General features: G+C 35.8%; 1 protein-coding gene across 8 annotated transcripts in view; it reads left to right on the forward strand.

Annotated features, from left to right (window-relative positions):
- Nucleotides 1-15,686, forward strand: part of INTS12 (integrator complex subunit 12) — a 29,866-nt gene extending 14,180 nt beyond the window's left edge. For 6 of the 8 annotated variants that reach the window (XM_051819528.2, XM_051819530.2, XM_008267527.4 and 3 more), the window contains 5 exons: nucleotides 1,232-1,384; nucleotides 2,552-2,739; nucleotides 4,059-4,218; nucleotides 9,053-9,199; nucleotides 14,996-15,686. In XM_051819528.2, coding sequence (XP_051675488.2) covers nucleotides 1,232-1,384; nucleotides 2,552-2,739; nucleotides 4,059-4,218; nucleotides 9,053-9,199; nucleotides 14,996-15,580 — 1,233 coding nt within the window. In that variant the 3' untranslated portion in view covers nucleotides 15,581-15,686. The remainder of the gene's footprint in view (nucleotides 1-1,231; nucleotides 1,385-2,551; nucleotides 2,740-4,058; nucleotides 4,219-9,052; nucleotides 9,200-14,995) is intronic. The other 2 variants (XM_070047781.1, XM_070047782.1) reach the window with 1 other exon arrangement.
- The last annotated feature ends 722 nt before the right edge of the window (nucleotides 15,687-16,408 follow it).

The following is a 16,408-nucleotide window of genomic DNA, read 5'->3' on the forward strand; positions in this document are numbered from 1 at the left end:
TTTTAAATGGAAAAAATTTTTGACCAAATGTTTAACATCATTAGCTTTTAGGGAAATGTGAATTAAATCCATAAGGAAATACTGCTATATACTTATTAGAATGTTCAAAATTAAAAAGACTAACCATTCTAAGTAACATTCGTATCTTCCTGGTGGAAATGAAAAATGGTACAGCCACTTTTGAACAGTTTGGCAGTTTCTTAAATAATTAAGCATACACTAACCATATGACCATTCCACTCCTAGAAATTTACTCTAGAGCAGTGAAAGTACATGTCCATACATGTACATGAAAGTATGTAACAGCTTTATTAGCAGTAGCCCCAAAGTACAAACAATGTTCATCAGTAGGTAAGTGGACAAACAGATTGTGTTATATCCCACAGCATTAAAAAGAAATGACAGGGTGGGCTCTGTGGCATAGTAGGTTATGCCTCCACCTGTGGCACCAGCATCCCATATACATGCTGATTTGAGTCCCAGCTGCTTCACTTCTGATCCAACTCCCTGCTAATGTGCCTGGGAAAGCAGTGGAGGTGGCCCAAGTGCTTGGGCCCCTGCACCCACGTGGGAGACCCGGATGAAGCTCCTGGCTTCAGATCGGCCCAGCTCCGACTGTTGTAGCCATTTGGAAAGTGAACTACCAGATGGAAGACATCTCTGTGTCTCATCCTCTCTATCTGTAACTCTACTTCTCAAATAAAATAATAAATAAATAAATAGAGACTTCTTGATGAATTTTATACATTCTTTTAAAAAGAAGAAATGAATCTACACACTCAACAACATGAATGAATTCAAAATATATATGCTAAATATAAGCAGCCATACAAAAAAGAGTACATACAGTAAGTTAAATTAATTTCTAGAAAGTACAACATAAACTGTAGCTCCAGAAGGCAGATCAGTTGTTGCCTAAGAATGGGGTATGGTTTCTCAGGATATAGTCCTATAAGAGAGTGATTACAAAGGAACACAAAGAGATTTTGGATATGATATGTTCATTATATTGAAAATAGTGATAGAGTCATGGTTTATACAAATGTCAAAACTTAAATTTTCTAGTTTAAGTATGTTCAGTTTGTATATCAATTTCTCAAGTTATTTTCTCAATGTTATTTAAAATATTGGTCATAACATTTAGATGAAAATTACTTAGATTTATGAATTTTTAATGCATTAAGCAACCTGAGTATTTAATTTTTGAGTATCTTTTTATTTTACCTTTTAGGATGTGGAGCCACCCAAAATTTCAAGCACAAAAGCTATTTCTATTAAGCAAGAGCCCAAAACATCATCCAGTCTTCCTTCAGGCAATAATAATGGCAAGGTCCTCACAACTGAAAAGGTAAAGAAGGAAGCTGAAAAGAGACCTGCTGATAAAGTAAGATTTTGTTTTGATGTAATTTAAAAAGAAAAAAGTAAATCATTTGTTGCATAGATGACAAGAAACAATGTTTTATGCCTACTTCTAATTTGTATAACAGTGAGTGTAGATACATAATAATCACTCAGTAGATGTAATCTGATGGCTGTAGATGTAGACCTTTTGAAAAATGAGTAAAAGTTAAAAACATTTTTAAAACTAAATATTTGAGCCTCAGGAGATATAATAGTTTGAGTATAAACTCTAACTGTAAACTTTAATCCTTAATGCAGTGCTTCCAGATGTAATAGTTGTTGAGAAAAAAACAGAGAGAGGAAAGAGGAAAGATGTAAATGACTAACCATGAATTCTGTTATAGGATGGTCTGAACCTTAAGAGGTGATGGATAATTCTTGGATTCTCTATTTTGGATGATTCCTGTAAATAGTAATTAAGATTATAACAATTAATTAAAAATACATTTAAGTATATCTTTAGTAACCCTTCCCCTCAACATGTGGTATATTATCTCTTACATTTTCTTACTTTTAATAAATAGTAACATTAATAAACATATACTATTTTCTCTGCTTTTGAATTTATGGGATAGGTACTCTGCATATATATCCTTTGGTAAATTTTCATGTCCTCGAAATGTACTTTTGAAAATTGTCTAAGGTGGTGTATATAGATCTGGATACTTATGTTAGGTACTATATAATATTCATTCTATGAATAAACCAGTTTTTGTGTTCCCCTGCTGATGAGCAGTTAGGTTATTTCTCCTTTCTCTATTATGAGGAGCTTCTATGAGCTACTTTTTATATACATAGCTCTTTGTGAACACATTAATAGTTTAGTCTGGATGACTAGTAGATAGCTTATTATTTACTTTTTTTAATATATCTTTAATATTAGTAGTCCATAATTTAAAATTGAAAACAGCCTTATTGTTGCTATGGTTTCTGAATTCAAAGCATTGTAATAGGCAAAAATATATGCAATGTAAGTCTGTTGAACTCTTAATTATAATTCTTCCACAGTCTAGTGTATAAATCTGTCCCTAATTAAGTCAAAATGTCTGCAAAATGGAATTAATCATAACACGCTATAAACATCTCTCAGTGATTTCAAATTTATTATATATTACTTTTATTATCATTTTCTGATTGGTACTTTTTATAGATAAAATCAGATGTTACTGAAGGAGCTGATATTCCAAAGAAACCTAGACTAGAGAAATCCGAGACACGGTCCTCTCCCATTACTGTCCAAACCAGCAAGGATTTAGCTATAGCTGACCTTTCCAGTTTTGAAGAGACCAGTGCTGATGATTTTGCTATGGAGATGGGACTGGCCTGTGTTGTTTGCAGGTAAGTCGCATGGTAGGTAAGTCATACCTTAATACAGATTGTTTAACAACCACCTCCCCCTTCATTCTCTCCCAAATGAGAACAATTGTTGAAGTGTTCTATTTTGTTTTTATTATTCAAGGATTGAGAATATATAAGTAGATTATGCCTAATGAACAACTCTTAAAGCAATTTAACATCTTGAAAATTATCAACAATTTTATCCTCCTGACTATGACTTGACTTATTCATGTAGTAATAATTTCTTCATTCTTGAGTTCTAGGGGGAAAGTGATTTTTCATTATTCTTTTGAAATAGACTCTGTTCACCAGACTCTTTTTTTTTAATTATTTTTTCTGAATTGATAGCATAAAAAATGCTCTGGTACATATCATTTTCTAAAGCATCCTTAAGTATTTTCCTAAGGATAGTGGAAATGAAAGGAATGGATCATATGGGTTATTCTGAGTGGTGTTTTATAATATAGCTGCAAAAGTGTAAAAACAGATAATTCTGCTTAGTACAAAATACATTTACAAAAATAAATTTTAAGCTCCTTGATGCTAAGGATTATGTTTTTAGTTGTTAATGCCCTTAAACACTTAGCACAATAAAAAGATTGTCATCTTTGTTGATGTTTTCTTTTTAAAAATGTTAAATTCTGATTTTAAGAACTAAGTAAATATAATCTTATAGAGAATGAGTTTATGTGCTTCTGCTTTCAACATATATTTGTTTATTCATCCTTTGTCTACCTTGAAAGTTATTTTGTAAATAAGTAAATGTTAAAAGTAATGGGGAGAGTAATAGTAACTGTAATGCTCTATCAGCATTCTTACTATGAAAAGCCAAGACTATAGTGATAGCTTTTTGTGCTATTTTGATGCATATTTTGCTGTATTCAGTTCAGTCAACATTCATCAAGCACCTGTTTGCACAGTCATGTGCTGGGCTATAGATGATTATGTTTAGTTCTCAATTTTAGGTTGTTCATGTTGAAGAAGAGAGAGCAACATTTAGCTAACTAATATTAAGGAACTGAATAGAACTACAAAGAAAGTATATTTGAGACTGTTGAAGAACTTGTCAAGAAAGAAAAAAAATTACAATGTGATATGACAGGGAGAATATACCCACTTTTATTTGGGTATCTTTTATATTTATTAATGGTTGATTGTAAGCTTTAAAATAGCTGAAGTACTTGTGCAGGCTGCATGTTGGGATTTGTTATTTTGCTCTTTGGTTTTCCTTTTGTTTATTTACATACTAGAACAAAGCTGAAATGACTTAAATTGTTGCATTCAGGAAAGTATAATGTTCAGTGGTATATTCTTCTTAGGCAGATGACAGTAGCATCTGGTAATCAATTAGTCGAATGTCAAGAATGCCATAATCTGTACCACCAAGACTGCCATAAACCCCAGGTAACAGACAAGGAAGTGAATGACCCTCGCCTGGTGTGGTATTGTGCGCGATGTACCAGACAGATGAAAAGAATGGTAGGAGTCAAATTTTTCTCAACTTTAAACATTCTCTGTTGCTCTTTTGCTAATATGAGCTTTCAAGATCTGAACATTTATGATATTAAAAATATACACAATGTAACCTAAGATTATTTAAATGTGTGTAAAAACTCTAAAAAGTTCATGAAAAATGGAATTGAAAGATAATTTGTGTTTTCCATGAACCTTTCAAATTGCTCCCATATGCTATACATAAAGGATTTATGTGTCCATGCCTAAAGTCCATAGCATATTATATACATTTTTCTCTGTTCATCTTTTGACTTATTCCAATATAGATAAGCAAACAGGGTTGGAGACTCAGAAAAGCTGAATATTCCTTAGTAGAATGTCAATGTGTTTATAAGCATTTTAAGATACTGTGATTTACTGTGGAAAAGTGGTGAGATATAAAGCCTTAGTCTTGATGAGACTGGTAAGAAAATACAGCAGATGTCTACTCCTGAGCTTAAAATTCCAAACTTACAAGTTGTATACAGAAGCAATATTTATCTCTATCTTTCCATCTGTGTTTCTCTTTTCCTCAGTCTTTCCTTCTCATTGTCTTTGACTATTTATCTCATTCTCCCAGTGTACTTTCTTTTTTCTTTGTTCAATAAGAGTCCTTAATATCATACTAAAATGTATTTTCATTCTTTTTACTGAATAATTTTCTTTTTAAATAAATTAATAAGTTGCTGTCTACTTCAGTGACTTCTTTGAACCTTGCCCAGTCTCTTTTCCCATTCCTTAGACTGGGGACTCTTGTTAGAAGAGTTCTCATGTCTGTCAATTAAATGAGTTTCTACATAAAGTTGTCTGATCAAATATGCACTGTTAAAGTCATAAGTTCTTACTTAAAAGTTCAAGATATCCACTTTACTTTCATTGTTAAATCAGAAAAGAAGTGTGTATATATATATATATTCTTATGAAAAGTAATACAATCTCAGTAGTGTGTATACTTTTTGTTTGTTAATAGGAAATTTCTTTGACAAGGTAGATTTTGTCTGATCAGTCTGTTTTTTATTTATTTTTTAAACCCTAAATTGTTTCAGTTAAGCAATGTAGTACATTCTAGAATATTGATAAGAAGCCACTAGGATTCAGTAACTGTTTTTCTGTAGCTTTTTAACAGCTGAAGTAAGCTCAATTCTCCCACTTTTTTTGACTTAGTTTATACCTATTCTATATTTATGGTTCTAACCCTCTTTCTTGGTGAGATTCTACACCTGACTAGATATCTTACAGGCTGTTGAAGTTTAACCTCTTTAAAATTAAAATTGTTCTCTTCTCCATTCAGTTTGTCCTGCAGTTGCCTGAGCTAGAAGACATTATTGTTTAGAATTTTTTTTTCAATGTATTTATCTGAGAGACAGAGGGAGAGAGGGAAGGAGAGAAAGAAAGAAAGCCAGACAGAGAAAGCTTGTATTCACTGGTTCACTCCCCAGATGCCCTCAACAACTGGGGCTGGGATGGGTCCACAGCTGGGAACTAAAAATGCAATCTAGTTCGCCAGTTACTTGAGCCATCACTGCTGCCTCACAGGGTGTGTATTTGCATGAAACTCATCAGGAATCAGAACCAGGTATTGAACCCAGGCACTCTGATGTGGAATATAACCATATTAATCCGTTTCTTAACCACCAGGCTAAACAACTCCCCTGAAAATGTGATTCTTGATGCCTCTCTTAATTCCATATCTCTGTTCATAGATTTGTTAATGCTACCTCTTGTATATCTCCTAAACTTATTTATTTCTCTCTTATTACCCTATTCCACCAAATCTGTCATTACTTACGTATTACAGTAGTTCATAAAGAGTTCTCCTTGCTCCCTTTCAATTCACTTTGTTCACTATAACAATTAAAATTATTATTTTTAAATATCAATTTTATTTGCTTAACTATGCCAGAAACCTCTCAATTACTTATATAAGGTTATACTCCTTAGGCTGCATATATGAAACCTTTCTTTTTGACCCAAGTCTACCTTTGTGTCCTTCTTTGCTACCACTTCACCTATACACTCCACTCTGACCAAGCCAGACTAGAAGTGTAACATTCCCTGAACTTGAGGTAAGCTTTCAGCTCCAGATGTTTTGCTTATTAGCTTCTTCATGTCATCTGGCATACTGTTTATTCTTTATCTGCTTTACAAATTAAGTGTTTAATTCATTTATCAATAAGACCTGGTCTCATTCGTGAGTGGAAGTCAGGACTAGATATAGTCTATATTCTGTTGTTCTCATTGAAAGATAAGTTATTTGGAAAGAAACAGGGATTAGTACCAGAAATCAGTGGTTAGGCCAGTTTATGTGTCTGAGAGCCAAAATACTGAATGGGTAGCCATGACTAATATTAAAACATGACTAGAATGTACCAAGTGTAGATGTGGGAAAATACCAAAAACATGCTCTGAAGTAAACCTGAAGACCAGGATCCAGTAGACAGTTTAATGAGAGAAAGGAGATACTAAATCTAGTCATTCTTACTATAATTGCTTTTAGTGAGATTCCCATATATGAATCATTTATTGTTCCAAGGTATCTCAAAGATATGAAGAGCATCTGATAACCCCCTTCCCTTTACATTAATTTCCACAACTGGAAGAGGTTCTATAGTGCACAGTGTTGTAGAAAGATCTAGTGAAAAGGTTGTGATACATATTTAGCAGAGTCCAAAGTCATTTTTCAGTTCTATAATTTTCCTCTTTACTTAGTAATGGCTTTCACTACAGCACAAGGTCAGAGCCATGTTACTGATTGCGGGGTTTATCAATCTAAGATAATAATACACTCCTACTTGGCAGCATTTAGTAATACATTTTTTTTATTTCTGCTGCCATATTGATAATTACTGCCTGTGGACTCATCCTGAACTTTCTCTTGAGGATTCAGTGTGCCTGTTCTGCACTATGGAAAAACCTCAAAATGACTTAACATTTAACAGTAAATAATTTTTTTATCCCTTCTCTGCATATCAAACAATTTAAATGGTCTGAATTATATTTTAACTCACCTGGGTAACTCAGAAACTTAGAAATGTGTCTGAATCAGAGAGAAGTTCCAGTCTGGTTGCCATTTGCATTCTAGGCAAGGCTGGCCCCTCTCCACAGGCTGCAGTTTTTCACCAACCCACATGAAACTACATCAGACCTGAAGTCTTCCCCACATATCCAGTTACAGCCCTGGTGTTTTCTCCTTCCCTCCATCCCTGCCTCCCCCGCTTCTTTCCTGTTTATTTATTTGAGAGGTAGGGTAACAGACAGAGGGAGAAACACAGAGAAAGGTCTTCCATCCACTGGTGCACTCCCCAAATGACTGGAGCTGGGCCAGTCTGAAGCCAGAGCTTCTTCAGGTCTCCCACGCAGGTGCAGGGGCAAAAAAAAAAAAAAAAAGTGCCTGAATTTCAAGAAGAAAACTCTTTTAAGTCTTTAAAACTGGTTACATACGTGAGGACACTTTAAAATATTCATGGAAAACACACATTATCTTTTAATTACATTTTACATGAGCTTTTTTTATGTACTCAGTATCATCAGCTCTCTCTATATATAGATTAAGCATCTATGGATTCAACCAACTACAGATCAAAAATATTTTTTAAAAATTGTATCTGTACTGAACATATCTAGACTTTTTTCATTATTTGCTAAAGAATACAGTTTAACAACTATGTACATAGCATTGACATTGAATTAGGTATTTAAAGGTATTGGGGCCGGTCTGTAGCGCAGAGGATTAAAGCCCCAGCCTGCAGCACCAGCATACCATATGGGCGCCAGTTCGAGTCCAGGTTGCTGCACTTCAATCCAGCTTTCTGATAATGCTCCTGGGAAAGCAGCGGAGGACAGCCCAAATGCTTGGGCCCCTGCACACACGTGGGGGACCCAGAAGAAGCTACTGGCTTCTGGATTCAGATCAGCTCAGCTCTGACTGTGGCAGCCATTTGGGGAGTGAACCAGTGGATGGAAGACCCCTCTCTCTGTAACTCTGCCTTTCAAATAAATAAAATAAATCTTTTATAAAAAACTTAGGTGTTATAAGTAATCTAGACCTGAATTAAAATATAAGGATGCAAATACTACACCATTTTATATAAAGGACTTGAGCATCCATTAAGTTTAGTATCTGAGTGTAGACCTTGGAACCAATCCCCCACAGATACCCAGGGATGACTGTTCTTCAGCTTGTACTTTTCCTTTTTTAAAAAACAATTCAGGGGCCAGCACAGTTGCATAGCAGGTAAAGCCACTGCCTGCAGTGTTGGCATCCCATATGGGTGCCGGTTCAAGTCCTGGCTGCTCCACTTACGATCCAGCTCTCTGCTGTGGCCTGGGAAAACAGTAGAAGATGGCCAGGGTCCTTGGGGCCCCTGCACCCATGTGGGAGACCCGGAGGAACCTCCTGGCTCCTGGCTTCGGATCGCCACAGCTCTGGCTGTTGCAAGCATCTGGGGAGTGAACCATCAGATGGAAGACTTTCTCTCCCTCTCTCCACCTCTCTGTAACTTTGCCTTTCAAACAAATAAATAAATCTTAAAAAAATTCAATTTGTCTAGTTAAGATGGTTTTTAACCAACCCTAATATGCATGATTTCTAAAGCTTAATACTCTCTTTACTGTTTGGAAACTAATGAAATCTATAAAACCACTAATATAATGGTAAAAATAATTTGTCTACAGTCTATGTTTTCAGTGTCATCACAATACATTTTTAAATGTTCAACTGCATTTCAGTTTAGTGATGAGTCCTGTGATAGATGTTTATTATCTTCTTTGTATATTCAGTTACGATTTTGTAATTAATTTAATCTACTGATTTTTGCAGGCTCAAAAAACTCAGAAACCACCACAGAAACCAGCTCCTACAGTTGTTTCTGTAGCTCCAGCTGTCAAAGATCCATTGGTTAAGAAACCAGAAACTAAACTCAAGCAAGAGACAACTTTCCAAGCATTCAAGAGAACAGAAGTCAAGGTACAGATTCATTTTTGTCTTGATTTAATTTAGTTGATTAAACAATGGTTGCTTGTTGAAAATTTTGAGAAACTATATAATAAATGACTACTTGTTAGAAATTAAGACTACATTATTATTAGTCAGGAAGGGAACATTTTTTTTTAAGGCGGGCTGATTTCGGAACTCCCAACCCATTGCCTTTGCCACATTGTATGATTTGTTTTTTTTAGTAGAAAACATTTATTTAATAAATACAAATTTCCAAAGTACAACTTTTGGATTATAGAGGTTCTTCTCCCCATAACCACCCTTCTACCTGCAAACTCTCCCATCTCCTACTCCCTCTCCCATCCCATTCTTCATTAAGATTTATTTTTAATTATCTTTATATAATGAAGATCAACTCTATACTAAGTTAAGATTTCAACAGTTTACAGACACACAAAGTATAAAGTACTATTTGAAGACTAGTTTTACCATTAATTCTCATAGTACAGTCATTAAGGACAGAGGTTCCACATGGGGGGCAAGTGCACAGTGACTCCCATTGTTGATTTAACAATTGACACTCTTATTTGTGATGTCAGTAATCACCCAAGGCTCTTGTCATGAGCTGTCAAGGCTATAGAAGCCTCTTGAGTTCACAAACTCTAACCTTATTTAGACAAGGCCATAATCAAAGTGTAAGTTCTGTCCTCCCTTCAAAGAAAGGTACCTCTTTCTTTGATTTCCCAGAAGGGAACATTTAAATCATGACCTAACCTCTAACTCTGCTATTTCTCTTTCTATTATTAATAGGAACAGTCTATGTTCCTTATCATTCCTGTAGAGTTAAATATTGCAATAAAGAATTTAGTTCTAGTAACTCTGCTGTAGCAGCAGTTTTGATCTTTATACTACGTGTTGGCTGTTGAAGTTTTCTTCCTTATTATTTTCCTTTATAATCATCAACTTTCCTAGTTCTTACCTGTTATTCTGAGGAACCATGTAATTTAGTGACAGTATCATTCCTAGGTTTGCATCCTTGCAATCATAGTACGTTATTCTGTCCTGTTATTTTGATATCATGGAATGAAATATTTTTTAGCCCAATTTTGTAACAGCTGTTTTACTGAGTAAATTCCAAATTTAAGTATGGCACTGGGGCCGGTGCTGTGGTGCAGCAGGTTAACGCCCTGGCCTGAAGCGCTGGCATCCCCTAAGGGCACTAGTTCAAGACCTGGCTGCTCCACTTCTGATCCAGCTCTCTGCTATGGCCTGGGAAAGCAGTAGAGGATGGCCCGAGTCTTTTGGCCCCTGCACCCATGTGGGAGACCTGAAGGAAGCTACTGGCTCCTGGCTTCGGATCGGCACAGCTCTGGCTGTTGCAGCCAATTAAGGAGTAAACCTTCGGATGGAAGAAACCCCCCACTCTCTCTCTGCCTCTCCTCTCTCTGTGTAACTCTGACTTTAAATTAAATAAATACATCTTAAAAAAAAAGTATTGCACTAAAGATAGAAGAAGAAAAATTAGCCATGAATTCACGAATGACCCCAGAAAATGCTAAAGATATTACCTTGTCTGAATAGCTGTTTGGAAGCTCAAGAATCTTGGTGTGATTAAAAAATATATATAAATATAAAGTACTCTGAGAAAGATTCTGATAATTATATTTGAATGTCATTTATAATTTACTGGGAAAGAATTGATGTAAAGGGGATATTCATTATTGATTTATTATATCAGAACATAGTGAATTGGAATAGAAGAATAACGGATTTGGTGGAAGTAATTATAGGGGCTGCTTTTTCCATACATAATCATTTTCATTAGATTCCTATTACTAAAGGAAATCTTAAATGAAATCATTTAATGGCAAGTAAAAGACAACTTTGAGTGTCTTGTTTTGATTAAAAGGTTTTTGTGTTTTTACAATAAAAGTAAGATTTACTATAAAAATTTTTGTTTCCTTTCACACATAAAGAAGTAAATGGCTTTTCTAATTAGGATAATGGCAAGAAGCTATTTATAGTTAAAAATAATTGAGGGGTGAGCATATGGCACTCTTGGAAAATCTGTGCAATCACTACTTGGAAAACCTGCATCCCTTAGCAGGGTGCCTGGTTCAAGTCCTGGTTCAAGTCCCGGCTCCACTTTCTACTCCAGCAGCCTGCTAATTTATACTCTAAGAGGCAGCAGGTGTTGACTCAAGTGTTTGGATGCCTGCTACCCATTTGGGAAACCAAGATTGAGTTCCAGGCTCCTGGCTTTAGCCTGGCTCAACCGTAGCTGAAAGTATCAGTGGTAGAAGAACTCTGAATCTCTTTCTCCATCTCTCTGTCCTTCATATAAAATGAACATAAATTTAAAAATTTATTTTCCATACTAAAATTGTTAGAAATCACTGAATTTCCATTATTTGTCTTATTCTATTTTTATGTGTCCTATAGTATTGTAAATCAACTGTCATTCTGTTGAAAAGCAATACCAGGTCATTAAGACCAAATGCCAAGCCTATTCAATTTGCTTTCTTCTTTGTACTCAAGTGTTGGTCTTTTTAATTACTTCAGATGGGCTTTCATTTGTGAAATATTCTGAAAGATCATTTAGCCATATGGCAGTTTTATATTTAATATGAAGAAAAGGAAAAAATAAATCATAACTAAAAATTGAAAATTTCCCACACCTGTGTCCTTTTGATTTTTGACTGTTTCCCTGACTACCTTCATGGGTTCCTCTAAGAATTTATGATTTGTATAGTTTTTTTTATCTGAATAATATCATGAGATAGTTGTCATATTTCTGAAAAAAAAAAGGTCACTTTTCAGAGTATGTTAACAAGAATCTGGATTCTTACTCTTATAAAATGAATATCTCACAGCTGAATATTTTGATTGCTTTTCACATTGTTTTAAAATATTTACATGCAGACAGTATTGAAGGCTGCTAAAAATTTTTTATCAACTCTTTTAAAGTTCAGTTCTAGGTGCTGGCAGGTGGCATACCAGGTTAAGATACCACTTGCAATGCTAGCATCCTGTATGGGAATAAATACTCTTTTGAGTCTTGGCTGGTCTGCTTTCTTTTCTTTTTCTTTTTTCTTTTTTTTTTAAGACTTCTATCTACCTATTTATTTATTTGAAAGAGTTACAGAGAGACAGACAGAAACAGAGAAAGTACTTCCATCCACAAGTTCACTCCCCAGATGGGCACAACGGCCAGCACAGGGCCAGGCCAAACCCAAGAGCCAGGGAGCTTCATCAGAGTCTCCCACGTGGGTGGCAGAACACAAACACTTGGACCATCTTCTGTTTCTTTCCCCAGGCCATTAGCAGGGAGCTAGATCAGAAGTGGAACTGGCACCCATAAGTGATGGCAGTGTCACAGGCAGTGCTTTAACTTCCATGCCACAACGCCAGCCCTGGCTATTCTGCTTTCAATCCAGCTTCCTGCTAACGTACCTGGGAAGGCAGCAAATAATGGCCCAAGTACTTGTGTCCCTACATTCCATGTGGGAAACCTGGATGGAGTTCCTGGCTCTTGGCTTCATCCTGACCCAACTCTGGCTGTAGCATCCATTTGGAGAATGCAACTGTGGATGGAAGCTACCTCTCTCTATCCTTGTCTCTGTGTCTCTGTCTCTCCCTCTCCTTCTCCATCTCCATCTCCATCTCCATCTCTTTCTCTCTGTATCCCTCTGCCTGTGAGATAATAAATAAGTTTTTTAGAAAAAGTTCAGCTCCAAAATGTAATTGGACCTCTTTTTTTTTTTTGATTTTTTATTTATTTATTTGAGAGGTAGAGTTACAGACAGAGATAAGGAAAGACAGAAAGAAGGGTCTTCCATCTGCTTGTTCACTACCCAGTTGGCCACAATGGCTGGAGCTAGGCTAATCGGAAGCAAGAGCCGGGAACTTCTTTCAGGTCTTCTGTGTGGGTGCAGGGCCAGAGCACTTGGGCCATCTTCCACTGCTTTCCCAGGCCATTAGCAGAGAGCTGGGTAAGAAGAGGAACAGCTGGACATGGACTAATGCCCATATGTGATGCTGGCGGCACTGCAGGTGGAGGCTTAGCCTACTATACCACAGCATTGGTCCAAACTGGACATATTTTAAGCATGATAATAACCATTTTTAAAACAAAAATGTACTCTTTACCTTTCCCATAAACCCTAAACAGTTTTGCAAGTCTTCTTAAGTTTGAAGGTAGAAAGAGTGTCAGTAAGAAATTCAATTCAAAATTAATTTTAACCAAATGTGTTTTTTTCTATTGTGAAAGTAAAAATTTTCTTATGTGAAAAGGAGTAATATGTATTTATGAAATGGCATTGGTAATACCGGGAACTTGATTTGCCATCTTAGGAAGTACATCAAAGAAATTAAAGAGTTATAACCTCAAGAAATATGTGTAGGGGGCCAGCATTGTGGTGCAGTGGATTAAGCCACTACTTGCATCCCATCTTGGGAGTGTCCCAGCTGCTCTACTCCCAGTTCAGCTTTCCTCTAACATGTGTGGGAAGGCAGCAGAAGATGGCTCAAGTACTTGGGCCCCTGCCACCCTTGTGAGAGGTCAGGATAGAGTTCCTGGCTCCTTGATTCAGCCTGGCTCTGACCTGGTTGTTGCAGCCATGTGGGGAGTAAACTGGTGGATGGAAGATCTCTTTTTCCCTGTCACTCTGCCTTTCAAATAAATAAATCTTAAAAAATAAAATACATCTACAAGTGAGTTAGACCTACCCAAAATACCATTAGGCATTTAAACCTAATAGCATATAAAACCCTTTATATCAAAGCAGGAACCTCTTAGGTGATAGTTTTAATGAAAACATAGACAAGTAGTGTATAACTTATAATCTATTACAAAAAACAGGTCTCATAATTTTAGTTTCACAATTTGTCTATGTTTTCATAAGTTAGCATATATGTATATATTTGAACGATTGCTCAAAATTTGGGGGCAACTTTTGTTAAAAGATATGTTTAAAATTTATATATGACCATTTTCTTTTCATCATATATTAACTCGATAAATAATATTAAATGAATCTCTGAAACTCAGACATCTTCTGGATATCCTAGATGTGGGCATTTTTGTTCATTAGGAATAGAATTGATTTTATTTATATATTTGAGAGGCAGAGAAAGAGAGAGAGACTACATATTCCTATCTGCTGGTTTATTCCTCAGATGTCTGCTACAGCAGGGGTTGGGCCAGGCCAAAGCTAGGAGCTGGGAACTCAAACCGAATCTCTCACATGGGTAACAGGAACCCAATTACTTAAGGTATCACCACTTTCCCCCAGGGTTTACATAAGCAGGATAGTGGATCCAGGACCCAGAGGTGGATTTCAAACTCAGGTACTCCAACATGATATGTGGGTGTATTAACCATCTTGTTAACCACCAGGCCAAATGTCCACCCCAAGAGTGAAATATATTTTTGAAATAATTGTTAGTTATGTGGAGCAAAGTCTAAAGAACAGGATATTTTACTGAGTTAGGTCATAACCTTCTCGGGTGAAAAATAAGTTAAAACACTTAATTTGATTTGAAGCAATTCTCCAAAAGGAATTCCATGTATTTTATTTTGGAATCATTGTGGTAAGAACATACCATCCAAACATTTCTGCTTTGAAAACAGTAATGCTCACTAACTGTGGATATGTTTTGTTCCAAGTGTTTTCATCAAATCAGTTTCATAAAAGAAAACTAGTTTGGTGGTGTGATTTAAATTCCTGAAGTCATTACTCTGGTAACAGTTGTTATAAATGCAAGAATATTATGTAGGTATTGAGTGTACTTTGCACTAATGTAATATTTATCTTATTTTTTTAGACATCCACGGTTATTTCAGGAAATTCTTCTAGTACCAGTGTTTCCTCTTCGGTAACTAGTGGCCTAACGGGGTGGGCAGCGTTTGCAGCCAAAACATCTTCTACTGGTCCCTCAACAGCAAAATTGAGTTCTACAACACAAAACAACAGTGGAAAACCTGCTACCTCATCAGCCAGCCAGAAGCCTGTGGGTTTGACTGGTCTGGCAACATCTTCCAAAGGTGGAATAGGTTCTAAAATAGGTTCCAATAATAGTACAACACCCACTGTACCACTGAAACCACCTCCACCTCTGACCTTAGGCAAAACTGGCCTTAGTCGCTCGGTTAGTTGTGATAATGTCAGCAAAGTAGGTCTTCCCAGTCCAAGTAGTTTAGTTCCAGGAAGCAGCAACCAACTAAGTGGGAATGGAAATAGTGGGACATCAGGCCCTGGTGGAAGTACCACTAGTAAAAGTACTTCAGAATCTAGTAGCTCTTCCTCAGCATCCCTTAAAGGTCCGACTTCACAAGAATCACAGCTCAATGCTATGAAGAGATTACAGATGGTTAAGAAGAAAGCCGCCCAAAAGAAACTCAAGAAATAGGGTGTCCAAACAGGTGTGATGTTATAGTACCCAAAAGGTAAAAACTTATTACTAGAACATATATTGTTAAATGTACTGTAATTTAATAAAAATATTCATAATCAAATTTCTTTTGTTTCTTAAAATATTGTTATTTAGCAAAACTTGGAATCTTATTTTCAATCTGTCTTTAGTATTTTTATTTTAATAATTCCCCTACTTTATGAAAATAATGATTGATAATGACATTCTTGGTGAAACCTTCATAAGATTTGTAGTAAAAGCAGTTTTAAAGAGAAAAAAGTAGTTCATCTTCTAGCAAAGCCCCAAGTTGATCTTGCATAATGAGGTGCCTTACAGGGTGACAGAGGTGACTCATTGTGAAGTTTTCTGGTACTTTTGAGCGTTTAATATTTTGGGTGTTTATTGTCAGTACCCAGCCTCATTTTAACTAATTGTCTATCTTCCTCCAACTATTTTGTCACCATTTTCACAATTAACTTTTATTAACTTCCTGTAAGCCTGTCTTATCTTTGCCTGTTTTTTAATCACCTTAAATTATGTAGGGATTTATCCCAACCAGTAGGTAGTAAACTCTTATGCCCTTTTAAAGCAATACTCTTCACATTGTCCACTTTTCCCTACACTAATGTAATATATGCACATAGTATGTACTCAATGAATGTTGAATTTTCACTCATCCCACTCATGTACATTCCTGAGAATTCTTGAAAAAAAAACTATTTCCAAGAGCTTTTGTGAATGGAAATTATGACTTATTTACACATTATTTATACAGTAAAAGTAAAGGATATTTTATTTTTACTGCCTCCAAATTTTATAGCACTT

This window comes from Oryctolagus cuniculus, chromosome 8 (genome assembly GCF_964237555.1).
Source record: "Oryctolagus cuniculus chromosome 8, mOryCun1.1, whole genome shotgun sequence".
NCBI lineage: Eukaryota > Metazoa > Chordata > Mammalia > Lagomorpha > Leporidae > Oryctolagus > Oryctolagus cuniculus.